General features: G+C 39.4%; 1 protein-coding gene across 1 annotated transcript in view; it reads left to right on the top strand.

Moving 5' to 3' along the window:
- itga3b (integrin, alpha 3b) overlaps positions 1-20,630 on the top strand; it is a 49,255-nt gene that overhangs the window by 13,141 nt on the left and 15,484 nt on the right. Inside the window, exons 2-3 of the mRNA XM_058407007.1 lie at positions 15,685-15,812; positions 18,454-18,536. Of these exons, the coding sequence (XP_058262990.1) occupies positions 15,685-15,812; positions 18,454-18,536 (211 nt within the window). The remainder of the gene's footprint in view (positions 1-15,684; positions 15,813-18,453; positions 18,537-20,630) is intronic.

Genomic DNA, 20,630 nt, shown 5'->3' with positions numbered 1-20,630 from the left:
GTGTGTGTGTGCATTCGTATTCATGTGTGTGTTCATGTGTGTATGTGTGAGTGTGTGTGTATTTAAGTTCATGTTCCTCTGTGTGTGTGTGTGTGTGTGCATTCGTATTCATGTGTGTGTTCATGTGTGTATGTGTGAGTGTGTGTGTATTTAAGTTCATGTTCCTCTGTGTGTGTGTGTGTGTGTGTGTGTGCATTCGTATTCATGTGTGTGTTCATGTGTGTATGTGTGTGCGTGTGTGTGTGTGTGTTTGTGTGTGTGTGTGTGTATGTCTACATTTGTGTTCATGTGTTTGTACGTGTGTGTGCACATTATTTAGGACATCATTCAAATTCAGGGACGTTTTCCCAAACAGCAGCATGCAGCTAAGGAAATTAAAATGCAAATGCAAATCCATTTGACTTTTCATGTTCACCATTAGTCAGATGCCTCATTTAAATAATGTCCATTTATTTATTTCTCATTTAAATAATGTCCATTACATCATACAGTCCGGCTGTTTACACACACAAGCTGAAAAACTCAATTCTTTCCGCACTAATTGAATTCCTTTTTTCTACAACCAGCATGAATATCATGACACTAGTTCTGGCTGTAACATGCATGCATTTCTATACATTACGGTTGCTACGGCAACAGCTCACTTAATCAAAGCCTACAAACAAAGACATTAAGACCAAAAAATAAATAATAAAACCCATTCTATTAGATCCTATTTGATTTAGTTTATTTATCCTTTATGGAAAGAGTCTCAAGGACCAGCACTTTGTAACGGTCAGGAAGTTTTCTTTCAGTAATAAAAAACATCCAGAATTTTCTTTCTTCACTAATAAACCCAAAGAAAATTCTTAATCCTACCATAGAAGATTCTACATCCTGTGCTATATATTCTGCATAACAACACACAATCCTGATCTTAAAAAAATCTGGATTTATGATTGATAGTCAATCAATCAATCAATTAATCAGAGTGACCTATCGTCACAGAGACCTGATACAGTCAGATGCGCTATAATCAGATTCCTGCTCCTTTTTCCCGAGTAGTAATTGTACGTAATTGTCCCATTTACTGACTACTGATTAGATTTAGGACTTCGCTCGCTGATTCTAATAGAAAATCCAATTTTTTTATCCTCTCGGTTCAGGATGCTTACTATCATCCCAGCTGTATGTCCAGCATAGATCTCAGCTCTCAGCCTCAGCCCTGTGGTGTCTCCCTGTCCTCCTCAGCCCATGACAGACTGGTTCCAGCATGTTCTAGATCACTCCTGATCTGGGTTCTGTCTGAGTGATACACTATCGGTTTATCTAGTCTAGACAACTGCGTCATGCTTTTTGTCTCAAATTTAGATTTTCGAGTTTGATTTGTCACATGAGCAAGCATGCTGATGAGACTGTCTGCAGCATAAATCAAGAAGGATAAAGAATAAAAAAGAATAGTGTTTCCAACAAAACTACAAAAAAAAAAGAATTTAGAGATAGAACACTGTGATTATTTAGAGTGAATTACCGGTAATGTGACGAAGTGTGGTGAAATATGTGCTGGTAGTTGGATTGTGTGTTGATTATTTGGTTCCTGTAACTGATCCATCAATAGAAGCCATGAGGAGGTGAACCTTGAACAAAGTGAGGGTCATGCAGGGGTCGTGTAATCTCAGACCTCACACTTAGGTCAAAAGTTTTGGAACGAGAGTCGATGGAGATTCTCACACTTTCCTAACCGTGTTATGCCTGAACGATACATCTTCTCTGTTTCTTATAGATTTTAACTCAGCATTGAATTTATTTCACATGTCACACTTTACATTGGTGGTTACTGACCGTCCCTAGTTTAGTCCCTGTTGGGGGTCGCCACAACGGACCATTCGGTCCGCATGTTTCGATTTGGCACAGCAACCCTCCCATTTAATCCAGGCTTGGGAATCTTTAGTGGCTGGGTTAGTGCCCTGCCCGGGAATCAGACCCGGGCCATGGCAATGAGAGCACCTGACCACCAGGAGACAATTGGTTAATAACTCAAGAAGAAAAAACAACTCAGGGCTTTAAGAAGTAGTGTTTTGTAAGTATTTCTGTTTTTACCCAGCTTACTAAGGGTGATATTTTCATAATCGGTTCGATTTTTGTCCATACAAATGTTTCTGTCTTCAAAGTAAATGGCCTCCGTTACACATAGTGATATAATCACTCTTTAGAGCTGGTCTAGGACACATATAACCTCTTCCACACATGATCACCTGATTATTTCTATGATCCGTTGATCCGTAAAACACAATTAAAACATCTCAAACAGCCAGCACAGCTAGATTGGGTTAGCGGCACATTTCTGGCTGAAATCAAATGTGCTCTTCCTCCTAGTGGGTGCACAATGCATGAAATCCGATCACAAGTGGTCACTGGAGACGCATTTAACAATTCCAGGTGTAAAACACTCCGGCTGTCTGATTGTGTTCCAATGACTTGAGATGGCTGTTAATACTAGAAAAATATAAAAATATCAGTGCTGGATTAAAAAGCTGTTTCTTTGTACAGTTAGCTTTACTCCTTGAGAATGGCAGAATAATATGTATTTGTTGTTGATTGAAAGCTTAGATCTTTATAATTTATGGAAAACTAAGTTTGAGGAGTGAAATTATGAGTTCAAATAAACACACACTGCTTTTTTAGACCAGAAATGATGCCTGAGAAATTCCAGTCCAGTCCGGTCCTTGGAGGGATCTCCTAAGGAAACATGGCCAAATTATTAGAAGATGAATATGGATTATTGAACTAATCTGTGTCATATTCTTTCTGACACACCTAAAGCAAGTAAAGTAAAGATATAAATCTGGAATACCAAAAAAAGGAAGGTCGTGTAAGACTGAGCAAGCTTGGATTTTTCTCAAATATCATTTATACACTGGTCTTAAAAGTCCCAGTGAGTATTTATTTGCAGCACAGTAACACAGTCTGAGCGTGGGAAGATCCAAACTCTGTTACTCCGGCCAAGAATTCCAGCCAATCAGATGGAAAGATGTGTTGTTGTTTTTTCTCCCCAGTGAAATAGTTGAACAACTGGTAAATAGTGTTGCAGATTGTTGTGGATGAATTTGTTGATCTGATGTTCAGTCTTGTTCATGTTCAGCTTCCTGACTGATCACCCAAATTAAGTTGTCAGTTATGTTAATCTACTCCACGTGTCAGAGACAGAGTCGTGTGTTTAACACGTGCGTTCTAGATCAAAGTGCCTGAAGAAATCTTTGTGAGCTTGGGAAAAAATAGTAGTGAAACAGCCTACAGTAGAACTACACAAACTACACAAACTTTTCACAGTTCACCACACATCTCACGCTGCTTAACCCATACTGATGAGCTATTGGGTGTGTCTCAGTCAGCTCTCCAGCTCCCCAGGTTCTGTCAGAAGTCAGAAAGAGCTATATTACCAAGTATGTTTACAAACACAAGGAATCTGACTTGGCAATGGAGCTCCAGTGTAGAAGAAAATTCACACATATTGTGCTAACAGGGGCTGTGGTAGAAGATGTGGTAGCTTAGTGGTTAAGGTTACTGATCAGAAGGCTGTGAGTTTGAATCCCGGGTCCACCGTGCTGCCACTGTTGGACCTCTGAGCAAGACCCTTAACCCTCAGTTGTACCATATGAGATGAATAGTAAGTTGCTCTGTATAAGAGCGTCTGCCAAATACCAGATGGATTATATGGAGAAAATTCAGTGTATAGATGTGTCAGTTATGATGGACAGTGTATAGTTATGAATGTTATAATTGTTCAGGCTGAATATAGCCTGCAGGAAAAAAGCCTCCTGGTGGTCCAGAGGCTGGATCCAGCGCTCTCATTTCCGTGACCCAGGTCCGATTCCTTGGCAGGGAGCTAACCCAGCCAATGAAGAGTTAGCTCTCAGTGCTGGTCCCAAGCCCGGGTAAAATGGGAGGGTTGCGTCAGGAAGTGCATCCGGCATAAAAAAAAACCTGTGCCAAATCTTAACATATGAAGCAAATGAGCCACAGTGGCGACCCCAAATAGGGAGCAGCCGAAAGAACAACAACAACATAGCCTGCAGGAAATAAAAAACGTTCTTGTGGCTGGCTGTTCTGGTGGTCAGTGCCCTGGAGCGTTAACCAGAAAGCAACATCATTAATCCTCTCAGCAGTCCTGACTGTCTGTTGTAGTCTCTTGATGTCTGATTTGGTTGATGGACAGACTCAAAGATGGCAGAGTAGAACTGGTTCAGCAGCTCCTGTGAAACCCTGACTCACTACACACTGGGGCACAGATGACTCAGTTGTCAATCCATGACATTCTAATTACTTCATCCATCACTGTAAAAATCCAAAAATTTACAATAGTTATACACTTTATTAGTTTCTGAGCTATTCTGTATATGTAGACTTCCATTGTGGCGCTTCTGGCTCTCACAAAAATGCTGATGTGGCTAAATTTGTGTTTGACACCCCAATCTTGCTCCCTGGAGAACCCAGAAGACACCAGGAGGCACTTTACCAGCTGCTGCTTTCCACATCTTTAACCATGGAAAGCATTTAAAAAAAAACAACAACAACCTCAACACATACTTTCCTACAGTACACTATATGAACCCACACTTCCATATGCAGCTGTTTCATGTGCAGCTGTTGTTCTCCTTACAAACAGATGCAGTGTTTCCTGACCTTCATCTTAATAAATCCACAGCGTTTGGATGAGCAGATCAGAACCATTGCTCGATTCGTCATAGCATTACAGCATTACGCGGAGTTTTGGCTCCAGGTTTTGGTTTGGTTTCCTGTTTTCAAGACTCATGCTGTGTCCAGTATGTCCGAAGACCACGATGTATCCTACTGTTACAGTTTAACTCTATTAAAAGAAAATACTCTTACATCAGAGCTGTTGAATTCTCAAATCTGATTGATCAGAAAATGATTCGTTTTTAAAAACAGAGGTCAGTGCCGGCTGCGAGACTAAAGTAATATTCTTAGATATCAATATACTATTATTAATGCGGAATCACTGATACGGTCAAGGTTTTCCAGAAGGAGGTGTATATTATTTAGTGTTTATGGAAGGAGTCTCCAGTGTCAGTGCTTTGTCAGAGTCAGGAAGTTTTGTTACATTGGAATGTCTTCAGGATTTCTCGACAAGATAATAAGCAAGGTTTTGTGTATCAGGACAGAAAAAAATAAAGGGACAGAACTTGTCTCAATGATGTTTATTAATTAATTTTATTAATTTTATTACAATTTAATATGCACACTTTAAACATAAATATATTAACTTTCTGTTCACAGTGTCTTATCATGTTTGCCTCACATTCCTGGGGTTGGGGGATTGATTCCTGCCTTGTCTGGGTTCAGTTTCCTCTTAGTACTCGGTCCAAAACCATGTGCTGTAGACTGACCGATATATCTATATAGTCCATAGTGTGTACATGAATGTGTGTGTGATGGGTTGGCACTCTGTCCACGGTGTCCCCTGCCTCATGCCCCGAATACCCAGGGGGTAGATTCCGGTCTCCTTGTGACCCTGTGTAGGGTAAGTACTCTGATTGGATGGACTTTCTGTTCGAGGAACATGTGGGTCGTTATACTGTATTTATACTACAGGCTTACTATACAGTAAACTCCAGAATTATTGGCACCCCAGAAAAAAATAAGGTTAGAAAAAACTTCATAGGACACCCTTATCCAGAGCAACTTACATTTTATATACAATTGAGGGTTAAGAACCTTGCTTAAGGAACTAACAGTTTGGTGGAGCTGGGATTTGAACTCAAATCAGACCTTAACCACTGAGCTAGCAAGCAAACAAAAAGCAGAGCAAAAAGTTTGATTTTTACAAATTTTTTTTTATTGTAATTTGTTAATTGTAGGTTAATGTAGACACTAAAGTGTTACAGATAAATCCTGAAGGCAACAATGAGGCATTCTGTATGCTTTAGATTGACTTGTTCCTCTCTCTCTCTCTCTCTCTCATAAACACTTATGGAGTAATCCAGACATTCAGTCCCACACATATCTCAGGCTCAGTGTGAGCCTCTGAGCTTTTAGATAAAACTTATAACTCGATTGATCAGGACTACTGAACCTCCTGCTGGAGACTCAGTACACCTTAAGCCTATGTTAATGTCTTTCTTCTAGTCTTTTTTGCTGGAGATCCTCACTGGACACTCAGGTTTGGTTGTTGGTAAATCTCTTAAAATATAGACATGGCTGAAGGTAAAACACGACAGTGTTGGGAATCAACCATACACCTGAATTCGAATCCTATTATTTTCCTATAAAAATGCCAGCGGTTTGATTTGATTCAGATTTGCTTTGATTAAATGATTCTTTAAACCGTTTGTAGTTGCATTTCATTCTGACACACGGGTTAGTTTTTAATTTCTCAAAGTTAATAAGAGAAAGACATGTAGCTGAAGGTACAAAGTCCTCTTTAGGACTTTGGGTACATGTAAAGGGTACATGTAGATTTGATTTATTTCTCTTTATTTTTTTGGAATTACTGTCAAAGTCTTGCTGCTGTTAGAGAAAATTAATCAACACCTTCTGACCAATCAGATGTGAGAATTGATCATGTTACGCTTTCTGTGAAGCTTTTTCCTAAGAAGAAGCTTAGAAACTAACAAGATTTCCACCATCTCAGAAATGCTGCTTTTTTTAAAACCACAATCCAGACCTTTGATAGCACTGTATAGATCCACCTTGCTTTACTTTTAGACCTATCGATCCATTCGATTCTTGCTGAGAAGTCAGTTTGTTCTTCTTAGCTTCCTGGTACAGAAAATGGTCCGCTTCTGGAGCTCTTCCTCCTTCATTTTCCCCTCTCTAACTTGGTGCCTAATGTATTTGATTCAGTACCTACTGCATTTGATTCAGTGCCTACTGAATTTGATTCAATATGTACTGTATTTGATTTAGTACCTACTGCATTTGATTCAATGCCTTCTGCATTCAATTCGGTGCCTACTGAATTTGATTCAATATGTACTGTATTTGATTCAGTACCTACTGCATTTGATTCAATGCCTACTGCATTTGATTCAGTGCCTACTGAATTTGATTCAATATGTACTGTATTTGATTCAGTACCTACTGCATTTGATTCAATGCCTACTGCATTTGATTCAGTGCCTGCTGAATTTGATTCAATATGTACTGTATTTGATTCAGTACCTACTGCATTTGATTCAATGCCTACTGCATTCGATTCAGTGCCTAGTGAATTTGATTCAGTATGTACTGTAATTTGATTCAGTACCTACTGCATTCGATTCAGTGCCTACTGTGTTTGGTTTACTGCTTACTGTATTCAATTCAGTACCTACTCCATTTGATTCAGTACCTACTTCATTTGATTCAGTACCTACTGCATTCGATTCAGTGCCTACTGTGTTTGGTTTACTGCTTACTGTATTCAATTCAGTACCTACTCCATTTGATTCAGTACCTACTTCATTTGATTCAGTACCTACTGCATTCGATTCTGCTGCATTCGATTCAGTGCTGACCACATTTGATTCTGTACCTACTACATTTGAATCAGTACATGCTGAATTGGATTCAGTACCTATTGCATTAAAATCATTGCTTAAAAGATCCACCTTGCTTTACTTTTAGACCTAACGATCCATTTGATTCTTGCTGAGAAGTCAGTTAGTACTTCTTAGCTTCCTGGTAAAGAAAATGGTCCACTTCTGGAGCTCTTCCTCCTTCATTTTCTGATCTTCTCTACTCAGCACAGATGAACAGGTACATATGTAAACATTTGCATCAGGGAGAAGGGTGTCAGACTGAGCCAAGCGATCTGAAATCATCCTTCTTCTGGCGTATGTGACTGGGAGATGGGTCTGTGCTTAATCTGAGGCTGAGCGTTAGTGACTAATGGTAAGCATGGCTCTCACTTGCGGAAAAATCACCTGAAAAACACAGTAAAATAGCTAAAGCTCCTGGCATGGTGAAAGAGGTCTTATCTTTTTTAAATATTGACTCCAGGCTTCCAGACTAGTGCGTACATGAAGTGCAGCCTAACCAACATAACTTATCAACTTATCAGCGCTCACTAAAAGCACCATGAAACGTTCTTCCAGCATCCGGCCGTGTTTTATAACTGCACTTACTGAAGTGGTACAAACTTAACATCTTTCAAATCTACTTGTTGAGTTTTATCTTCCAACTTTACTGTTTCTTCGAGAAAGAAATATTACAAAAATAAGACAAAGTAAGTGAGCAAACGTGATAGTAGAATTTGAGAGGACGTCAAATAAAGTCTTTATGCTTTTTGACTGTGCCGTAAAAACAGAATCAAAATTGGACTGAGAATAGAACTTTTAATTGAAATAGAATTTAAATATAGTGGTAGGAAAGAGAAAATATACTGAAAAGGTTTGTTATTAATTATAATTGAATTCTATTCAATTATCTATAGCCATTTTCATCTAACATGTTTCCTAAGAATTGGGCTGAATTTTAAAACCGATGAATTTATTATTAAATTAAATTGAATTTTTGTTAATTTTGAATACGTTTAAGGAAAATCGGCTTCCATCCTATGAATGGGGATGAGTTTTGTATGCTCAGTAGGGAAGGTGGTACACATGAAGCATCTTAATCTTTCCATAACATCCTGATTGCTCTTTTTCTTTCTAAATCAAACACTGGATCATTGCCAAAGGCTTTTTATCGCTCACTCTTAAGAGTTTACTTTTACGCCTGGTGAGCATGTTCCAACTCCTCCTGAGCTGCTCGCCGACCTTCGCTTCACTCACGGCTTTAACACCTGGGTAAAGATTACATGGCCCTGAGGTACACATCGAGCACGGCTACTCTCTCATGACATCATTCACGCTAAGATATTTCACAGACTGAGGGCAAATACTTTGTGGTCATTGCAGCAGATGGGCATTGAAGGTAGGGGAATGATGAAAAGAGAAACCACACATGAATTATATTCCTTTATTACATTCCTTCTCTTTCACTGATAAATATACACAGAGAATAAATATTTTAGCAGCTGGCAGTGACTGGATGCAGGATGACAGAATTCAGTGTCTTGGCTGTCTTTTTTTTTGTCTTGAAAAATCCCAGAAACACTTCATCCGCTTTAACCACCACCCCCTCCACCTCCTCCACCTCCTCCACCTCCTCCTCCTCACTCAGGCCTGAACTCGTCTTTTCTCTCTGGTTGCCCGCCCCCTCCCATTCCTCTGAGGACAAACGTGCTTTAGTGTCTTCTGTCTTCCCTCACAGATAGAGATGTTGAGTGGTATAGGGTTTGAGCTGGTTCAGTGGAGCTGGAATCTGAAATCAGGAATTTTAATTCCAGTGAATGTGGATCAGAGCAATCAGATCAACTGAAACTGAATTTTGAATTGAGAATGAATTTTATGGTTTGTAAGAAAAAGTGGTTGAATGTGCGCACACACACACACATCACACACACACACACCACACACATCACACACACCACACACACACACACCACACACATCACACACACACACACCACACACATCACACACACCACACACCACACACATCACACACATCACACACACCACACACCACACACCACACACATCACACACCACACACACCACACACATCACACACACCACACACATCACACACACCACACACCACACACATCACACACACCACACACACACACACCACACACATCACACACACACATCACACACACCACACACCACACACATCACACACACCACACACATCACACACACCACACACCACACACATCACACACACCACACATCACACACATCACACACACACACACACACACCACACACATCACACACCACACACATCACACACACCACACACGCACACACACCACACACACACACATCACACACACACACACCACACACATCACACACACCACACACACACACATCACACACATCACACACACCACACACATCACACACACACATCACACACACCACACACATCACACACACACACACCACACACATCACACACACCACACACATCACACACACACACACCACACACATCACACACACACACATCCCACACATCACACACATCACACACACACACATCACACACACACACCACACACACCACACACGCACACACACCACACACATCACACACACACATCACACACATCACACACACATCACACACCACACACACACACATGACACACATCACACACATCACACACACACACCACACACATCACACACACCACACACCACACACATCACACACATCACACACACACACATCACACACACACACATCACACACGCACACACACATCACACACATCACACACACACACATCACACACACACACATCACACATGCACACACACCACACACATCACACACATCACACACACCACACACACATCACACACACCACACACACATCACACACATCACACACATCACACACACACATCACACACACACATCACACACATCACACACACACACACACCACACACATCACACACACCACACCCATCACACACGCACACACACCACACACATCACACACATCACACACACACCACACACGCACACACACCACACATCACACACATCACACACATCACACACATCACATCACACACATCACACACATCACACACACCACACACATCACACACGCACACACACCACACACATCACACACACACATCACACACACACACATCACACACATCACACACGCGCACACACACATCACACACACACATCACACACATCACACACACATCACACCACACACATCACACACATCACACACACACACACACATCACACACACACATCACACACACACACATCACACACATCACACACACACACACACACATCACACACACACATCACACCACACACATCACACACATCACACACACACACACACATCACACACACACATCACACACATCACACACATCACACACACACATCACACACATCACACACACACATCACACACATCACACACACACATCACACACACACATCACACACATCACACACACACATCACACACATCACACACATCACACACACACATCACACACATCACACACACACACACATCACACACATCACGCACACACATCACACAAATCACACACACACACATCACACACACACATCACACACGCACACACACCACACACATCACACACATCACACACGCACACACACCACACACACCACACACATCACACACGCACACACATCACACACACACACATCACACACACATCACACACACGCACACACATCACACACATCACACACACACCACACACATCACACACATCACACACGCACACACACATCACACACACACACATCACACACATCACACACACATCACACACACACCACACGCACACACACCACACACATCACACACATCACACACGCACACACATCACACACATCACACACATCACACACACACACATCACACACACACACACATCACACACACACATCACACACACACATCACACACACACACACATCACACACACCACACACATCACACACGCACACACACATCACACACACACACATCACACACATCACACACACACACACACATCACACACATCACACACACATCACACACACATCACACACACATCACACACACACACATCACACACACATCACACACACCACACACATCACACACATCACACACGCACACACACATCACACACACATCACACACACACATCACACACATCACACACACACACACACATCATGCACACACATCACACACACACCACACACATCATGCACACACCACACACATCACACACACACACACACACATCACACACACACACATCACACACGCACACACACCACACACATCACACACGCACACACACCACACACATCACACACACGCACACACACCACACACATCACGCACACACACATCACACACACACCACACACACACACACCACACACATCACACACGCACACACATCACACACATCACACACACACACATCACACACATCACACACACACACACATCACACACATCACACACACACATCACACACATCACACACACACATCACACACATCACACACACCACACACATCACACACGCACACACATCACACACATCACACACACACACATCACACACACACACACATCACACACACACACATCACACACATCACACACACACATCACACACACACATCACACACATCACACACACACCACACACACACCACACATCACACACATCACACACGCACACACACATCACACACACATCACACACATCACACACATCACACACACACATCACACACACACACACATCACACACATCACACACACCACACGCACACACACCACACACATCACACACATCACACACCACACACATCACACACACCACACACATCACACACGCACACACACCACACACATCACACACATCACACACACGCACACACACCACACACATCACACACATCACACACGCACACACATCACACACATCACACACACACACACACACACATCACACACACACACATCACACACATCACACACACACACACATCACACACACACACACATCACACACATCACACACATCACACACACATCACACACACCACACACACACATCACACACATCACACACACACACATCACACACATCACACACATCACACACACCACACACACACATCACACACATCACACACACACACATCACACACATCACACACATCACACACACCACACACACATCACACACATCACACACATCACACACACACATCACACACATCACACACACACACACATCACACACATCACACACACCACACGCACACACACCACACACATCACACACGCACACACACCACACACATCACACACACCACACACATCACACACGCACACACACCACACACATCACACACATCACACACACGCACACACACCACACACACATCACACACATCACACACACACACACATCACACACACACACACATCACATCACACACATCACACACATCACACACATCACACACACATCACACACACCACACACACACCACACGCACACACACCACACACATCACACACATCACACACACACACATCACACACATCACACACACACACATCACACACACACATCACACACATCACACACGCACACACACATCACACACACACATCACACACATCACACACATCACACACATCACACACACACACACACACATCACACACACATCACACACATCACACACATCACACACACACATCACACACATCACACACACACACACATCACACACACACATCACACACATCACACACACCACACACATCACACACATCACACACGCACACACACATCACACACACACACATCACACACATCACACACACATCACACACACACATCACACACATCACACACACACACAATCACACACACACCACACACATCACACACACACACACACACACATCACACACACACCACACGCACACACACCACACACATCACACACGCACACACACCACACACATCACACACACCACACACATCACACACACACCACACACATCACACACACGCACACACACCACACACATCACACACGCACACACACCACACACATCACACACGCACACACATCACACACATCACACACACGCACACACACCACACACATCACACACGCACACACACCACACACATCACACACATCACACACGCACACACACCACACACACCACACACATCACACACGCACACACACCACACACATCACACACGCACACACATCACACACATCACACACACGCACACACACCACACACATCACACACGCACACACACCACACACATCACACACATCACACACGCACACACACCACACACATCACACACATCACACACACGCACACACACCACACACATCACACACATCACACACACGCACACACACCACACACATCACACACGCACACACACCACACACATCACACACGCACACACACCACAGACATCACACACATCACACACACCACACACATCACACACATCACACACGCACACACATCACACACACACACGCACACACATCACACACACCACACACATCACACACGCACACACACATCACACACATCACACACACACACACATCACACACACACCACACACATCACACACACACCACACACATCACACACACACACACATCACACACACACATCACACACATCACACACACACCACACGCACACACACCACACACATCACACACATCACACACACCACACACATCACACACGCACACACATCACACACACCACACACATCACACACGCACACACACCACACACATCACACATGCACACACACCACACACCACACACATCACACACGCACACACATCACACACATCACACACGCACACACAAACACACACAACACACATCACACACATCACACACACACACGCACACACATCACACACATCACACACACACACGCACACACACACACACACAGTAGACGGCAGCAGCACTTCAAGTAAATGCAAATGAGTGGTATTTGAGGTGGATTTTTGCTAGTCTGTTCCTTTTTTATTGGCTTGTCACGGTTCAGCACAAGGCTGTTTGATAGTTCTGGGATTTGAACTCACAGCTTTCCACTCAAGTCCAATGTCTTTACCTTGCTACATTAATCATATCACCTTTTCCAAATATTAACCATAAAGGATCCAGATTTTCACAGGTTTAATATATCTAAGGAATGTGAATTAGCCACTTGTTTAAGCCACATCTTAGCCAAAAGCACTTAGGCTTAAACCCATACTAATAATAGACATTATGCACAACAAAGATAATGGCAGAACCATACAGAAACCATGCCTGCATCAGAAGTTACGTACTGTGACAGTACCTACCGCATTCGATTCTTTGCCTACTGCATTTGATTCAGTGCCTACTGTATTTAGTTCAGTATGTACTGCATTCGATTCGGTGCTTACTGTATTTGATTCAGTACCTATCACATTTGATTCAGTACCTACTGAATTCGATTCGGTGCTTACTGTATTTGATTCAGTACCTACCACATTTGATTCACTACCTACTGCATTCAGTTCAGTGCCTAATGTATTTGATTCAGTGCTTACTGTATTCAATTTAGTACCTACCACATTTGATTCAGTACCTGCCGCATTCGATTAAGTACCTACCACATTTGATTAAGCATCTACTGCATTTGATTCAGTACCTACCACATTTGATTCAGTACCTAGTGCATTCGATTCAGTAGTGCTTGGCTGTTGATACAGTATGTACTGATCAGTATATGTATACTGTATAAATTGAATCTGGACATACTGCATGACATTATCATGTGACCTACAATTTAATAATAACTACAATTTTTTTTATTTAAAAAATACTTTTTTCAAGAATGAACATGATGTGTTTATATATTTTTTGTTTGTTTGTTTGTTTTTATCTGGATATCATTTCGGAAGCGAATCTCAGATGTGAATGAACAGACAGACTGAGAACATTTCAGAAATGAAAAGCACCAAATGAAGGTTTCTGTACTTATTTATGTGCAGACTCCTGGCAGGAGCACCCAAAGAGAAAGCTTTATCACAGCTGAAGGTGAACGAGACCGGAGCCATCTACTCCTGCCCCATCAGCACAGAGCTGACAGACTGCACCAGAGTCGACCTCATCACCTCCAGTAAGCATGGGTTTAACATTTAATACTCAGCCCGGGTTTAAATGACCAGTTTACTGATTTTATTATCATTTAAATCAGGCTCATGTCCTTGACTCATTTTTCCTACTGAGCATAAAATTGATTGAAAATCATGTGTATTGCAGTGAATGAATGAAAAAAAGGTTTAAATAAAAAATAAACAAATAAATAAACAGAAAAAAATCATTCCACCTAATATAATATAATATAATATAATATAATATAATATAATATAATATAATATAATATAATATAATATAATATAATATAATATAATATAATAAAAAAAAGAGTTAAAATTTGAAATAAATAATAAATAAATATTTTAAATTATATAAATACAATGCAATACAATATAATATGTGATGTAAAATGATAAGTAAAAAAAAATAATGACATGAATGACTAAATAAAAAATAACAAAAAATAATTTTAAAATAATAAATAACAAATTAATGACATTTTTAAAAATTATCAGAAGAATTTGTAGTGTTTACTGAGTAAAGGACAATATTTAGAATCTAGTCCAATTTCTTATTATTTCTTATTTTGAGATTACCATTTCTTAGGAAATTACCAAAAAAACAACAACAATTTTTGCCTTGTTTTTATTTTACTATTTATTTTATTTTGTATTATATTATATTGTTTTATATTATTTATTATTTTTATATATATTTATTCATTCAGTAATTTATTTATATTTATTGAAACTTTTTTTGCTTTGAATAAGATTTATTTTTTAATTTATTGTTAATGTATTGTTTTATATTGTGTTACATTTCTATTATATTATTTAATCTTATATCTGTATCATGATTTAGAGTGTGTCAATAATTAATGAATTCATTTACTTATTTATATATTATTTGTTAGTTAGTTAGTTACTTGTATTTATTTATTTATTTATTTTAGAATAAATATATAATCAAAAAATATGTATGTATATTTTTTATTTAAAAAGTCAGTGATATAGATTCTTTTCTTTTAGAATTTTTTTTTATTCTAGAGCTGTGTGAATATTATTACCATTAAAAAAATTAATACTGCTTTTCTAATTTAACTGAAGAATTTTTTGATGCACTTTACCTTCTCCAAACCAAATCATTGACTCAATAAAAGTCAAACTAACTGACTAATAAAAGTAAAAAGAGTTCCCCAAACCCTTTTCAGTGTTTTTTTATACATTTATATATATAAATATAAAATACTTTAGCAAGCTTAGACACACATGGCACAACGCCAGTCTAAGTGTCTCACCACAGGGTATTATGTTCAGTAGATTATTTACCTTCTCGCCCTCATACAGGTGCACTGTGATTGGTTACACACATTAAGGAGCCGAGACGAGTTATACTACTTATTTCTGCTTCTTAAAATAAAGGATTGACCCTGTTCAGGTCAACAAGGGTGTATTTCATCTTAATTCAGTACACTTTAATGACGGCTATTACAAATGTTTTTGCTTTTCACATGTGTGTGAAGTTGCACACCCAGCGTGATGATGCTGTGGTGATTGCCTTCGTGTTGTAGTAGTAGGTGTAGCCATTTCAAACGATGTACTCCATCGTGAGTATGCTCTTTGTGCTCTGTAGTCAGTGCCAAATGCAGAAATCCTGAGATAACCGACATACCGCGGCGACATGCCCTGCCCAGGCCTGTGCCAGCTGTTTATGTTGAGTGAGAAGTGTTTTTTGTCCCGACAAAATACAGAGCATACTCTTAAGCCGATCTTAAAGACATAAATGGTTCTTAAATACGTACTTTTGGGCTCTTTTTGGACATTTCAGAGTCAGACTGAAAGTTACCTTCAAATGTCATTTTCATTAGGAATATAATAACGAGTGCAAAGAAGAAAAAAAAAACAGCTTTTTGGCTTTTGCCTACATATATATATCTATAGATATATATATATATATATATATATATAGATATATATGTATATAGATATATATATATATATATATATATATATATATATATATATATATATATATATGTATATATATATATATATATATATATATATATATATATATATATATATGTAAATAATAAAATTATATATATGTATATATGTAAAATTATAAAATAATTTTTTTCCTTTTATTCAGTTGTTTATTTATAATGTATACCTATATCCTTTTTCAATTTATTTATTTTTTTAACCTTTAACATATAAAATATAACATTTTCCTTTTTTTCAAATTTTTCTTTTATTTTTAGCCTTTTTTTAATAAGTAAATTATCCTTTGATATTTTACGAATATATCAAATACAAAATATATTGTTATTATCATTATGATTATTATATTTCTGATTTTTATACATAAAAAAATTAATAAAAAGAAAAATATTTATTTATATATATAATAGAGAGACAGAGAGAGAAAAAAGAGAGAGATTTTCTTCTATATTTATTTATTTTAAATATATATATATATATATATATTTATTTGTAACATTTAAAAAAATTACACAGTTATTATTATCACAGTTATTACAAATTATACAGTTATTATCATTAAATTGTATATATTTTATCTCTTTTATTAATATTTCATGTGGTGCTGTAGGTGTCTGTGTTTCTTTTTTTTTATTATTTGATTTTTCTCCTCCGCAGCGGATTCCTCGGAGATGATAGAAGGCATGTGGCTTGGCGTGACCGTAGCCAGTCAGAGAGAGCATCCTGGTGGACGAGTGTTGGTAAGACAGATGATTAAGACATGAAGACCTTCATGTGTCCCTGTCTCCATAACACACACACACACAACAAAATAAAGCAGTAGAGACATACTGTATCTATCTGTCTGTTCTGTAGCTGCTATAAATAACTGCCTCAACGTTAGTGTGAGAGAAACCAGTTTCCCTCGGTGCTTTACCTGTGCTGGCTTTGAAATTAAGGAATGTTCTTTTCGAGAAATTGAAGGTGTGTCCTAACAATTTAGCTTCACCACAAGAACCTTTAATGACACACGTCAAGTTTCCAAGGCTTTGATCTTCCATAACTGACGACTGCTGGCTTCCAAAATATCATTTCAGGACCTAGAAAGGGTTTAGTTTTATTTTACTGATGTCAGCAGACGGTGAAACTGTGTTTATTTCACACCATGAAAGATGATGTATTTAATTACAGATCATTTTATTAACACAAATACTGTAAAAGCAAATCTAAAAATCTAAATAAAGCAAATCTAAATACTTTATTTAAGAAATTTTATTTAGGAATTTCCTTTAAATTGCTCGGTGTGTTTTACTGTAATGACAACACGCTGCTTTAGACTCCGGGAGTTTGTGTAAAACTTTCTGAAAATCCACTGGAGTGTCGATGTGTGAGTAAAAGCGAGGGGACTTCAAGTCAGACTACACACAACTACACACAACTACACAACACTACACACAACTACACAACACTACACTACACACAATTATACAAGACTACACATGACTACACACAACTACACAATACTACACACAACTACACAACGCTACACTACACACAATTATAGAAGACTACATACAACTACACAACACTACACACAATTATACAAGACTACATACAACTACACAACACTACACACAATTATACAAGATTACACACAACTACACAACACTACATATGACTATACAAGACTACACAACACTACACAATACTACAGGCAGTTATACAAGACTACATACAACTACACATGACTACACAAGACTACACACAATTATACAAGACTACATACAACTACACAACACTACACACAATTATACAAGACTACACATGACTACACACAACTACACAATGCTACACTACACAAAATTATACAAGACTACATACAACTACACAACACTACACACAATTATACAAGACTACATATGACTACACACAACTACACAACGCTACACTACACACAATTATACAAGACTACATACAACTACACAACACTACATATGACTATACAAGACTACACAACACTACACAATACTACAGGCAGTTATACAAGACTACACACAACTACACATGACTACACACAACTACACACAACTACACATGACTACACAACACTACATATGACTATACAAGACTACACAACACTACACACAATTATACAAGACTACATATGACTACACACAACTACACAACGCTACACTACACACAATTATACAAGACTACATACAACTACACAACACTACATATGACTATACAAGACTACACAACACTACACAATACTACAGGCAGTTATACAAGACTACACACAACTACACATGACTACACACAACTACACACAACTACACACAACTACACATGACTACACACAACTACACACAACTACACACAACTACACAAGGGTACACACAACTACACAAGACTACACACAACTACACATGACTACACACAACTACACACAACTACACAAGACTACACACAACTACACATGACTACACACAACTACACACAACTACACAAGACTACACACAACTACACATGACTACACACAACTACACACAACTACACAAGACTACACATGACTACACAAGGGTACACACAACTACACATGACTACACAAGACTACACACAACTACACACAACTACACATGACTACACAAGACTACACACAACTACACACAACTACACAAGGGTACACACAACTACACATGACTACACACAACTACACACAAGGGTACACATGACTACACATGACTACACACAACTTTACAAGGCTGCACACTATTATACAAAACTACACACAATAATACCAGATTACGCACAACTACACAAGACAAACCCATCTACAGTGTGTGTGTGTGTGT

Source organism: Hemibagrus wyckioides, linkage group LG13 (assembly GCF_019097595.1).
Source record: "Hemibagrus wyckioides isolate EC202008001 linkage group LG13, SWU_Hwy_1.0, whole genome shotgun sequence".
NCBI lineage: Eukaryota > Metazoa > Chordata > Actinopteri > Siluriformes > Bagridae > Hemibagrus > Hemibagrus wyckioides.
Note: the sequence above shows the minus strand (reverse complement) of the source record. Positions and strands in the feature narration are given on the sequence as shown.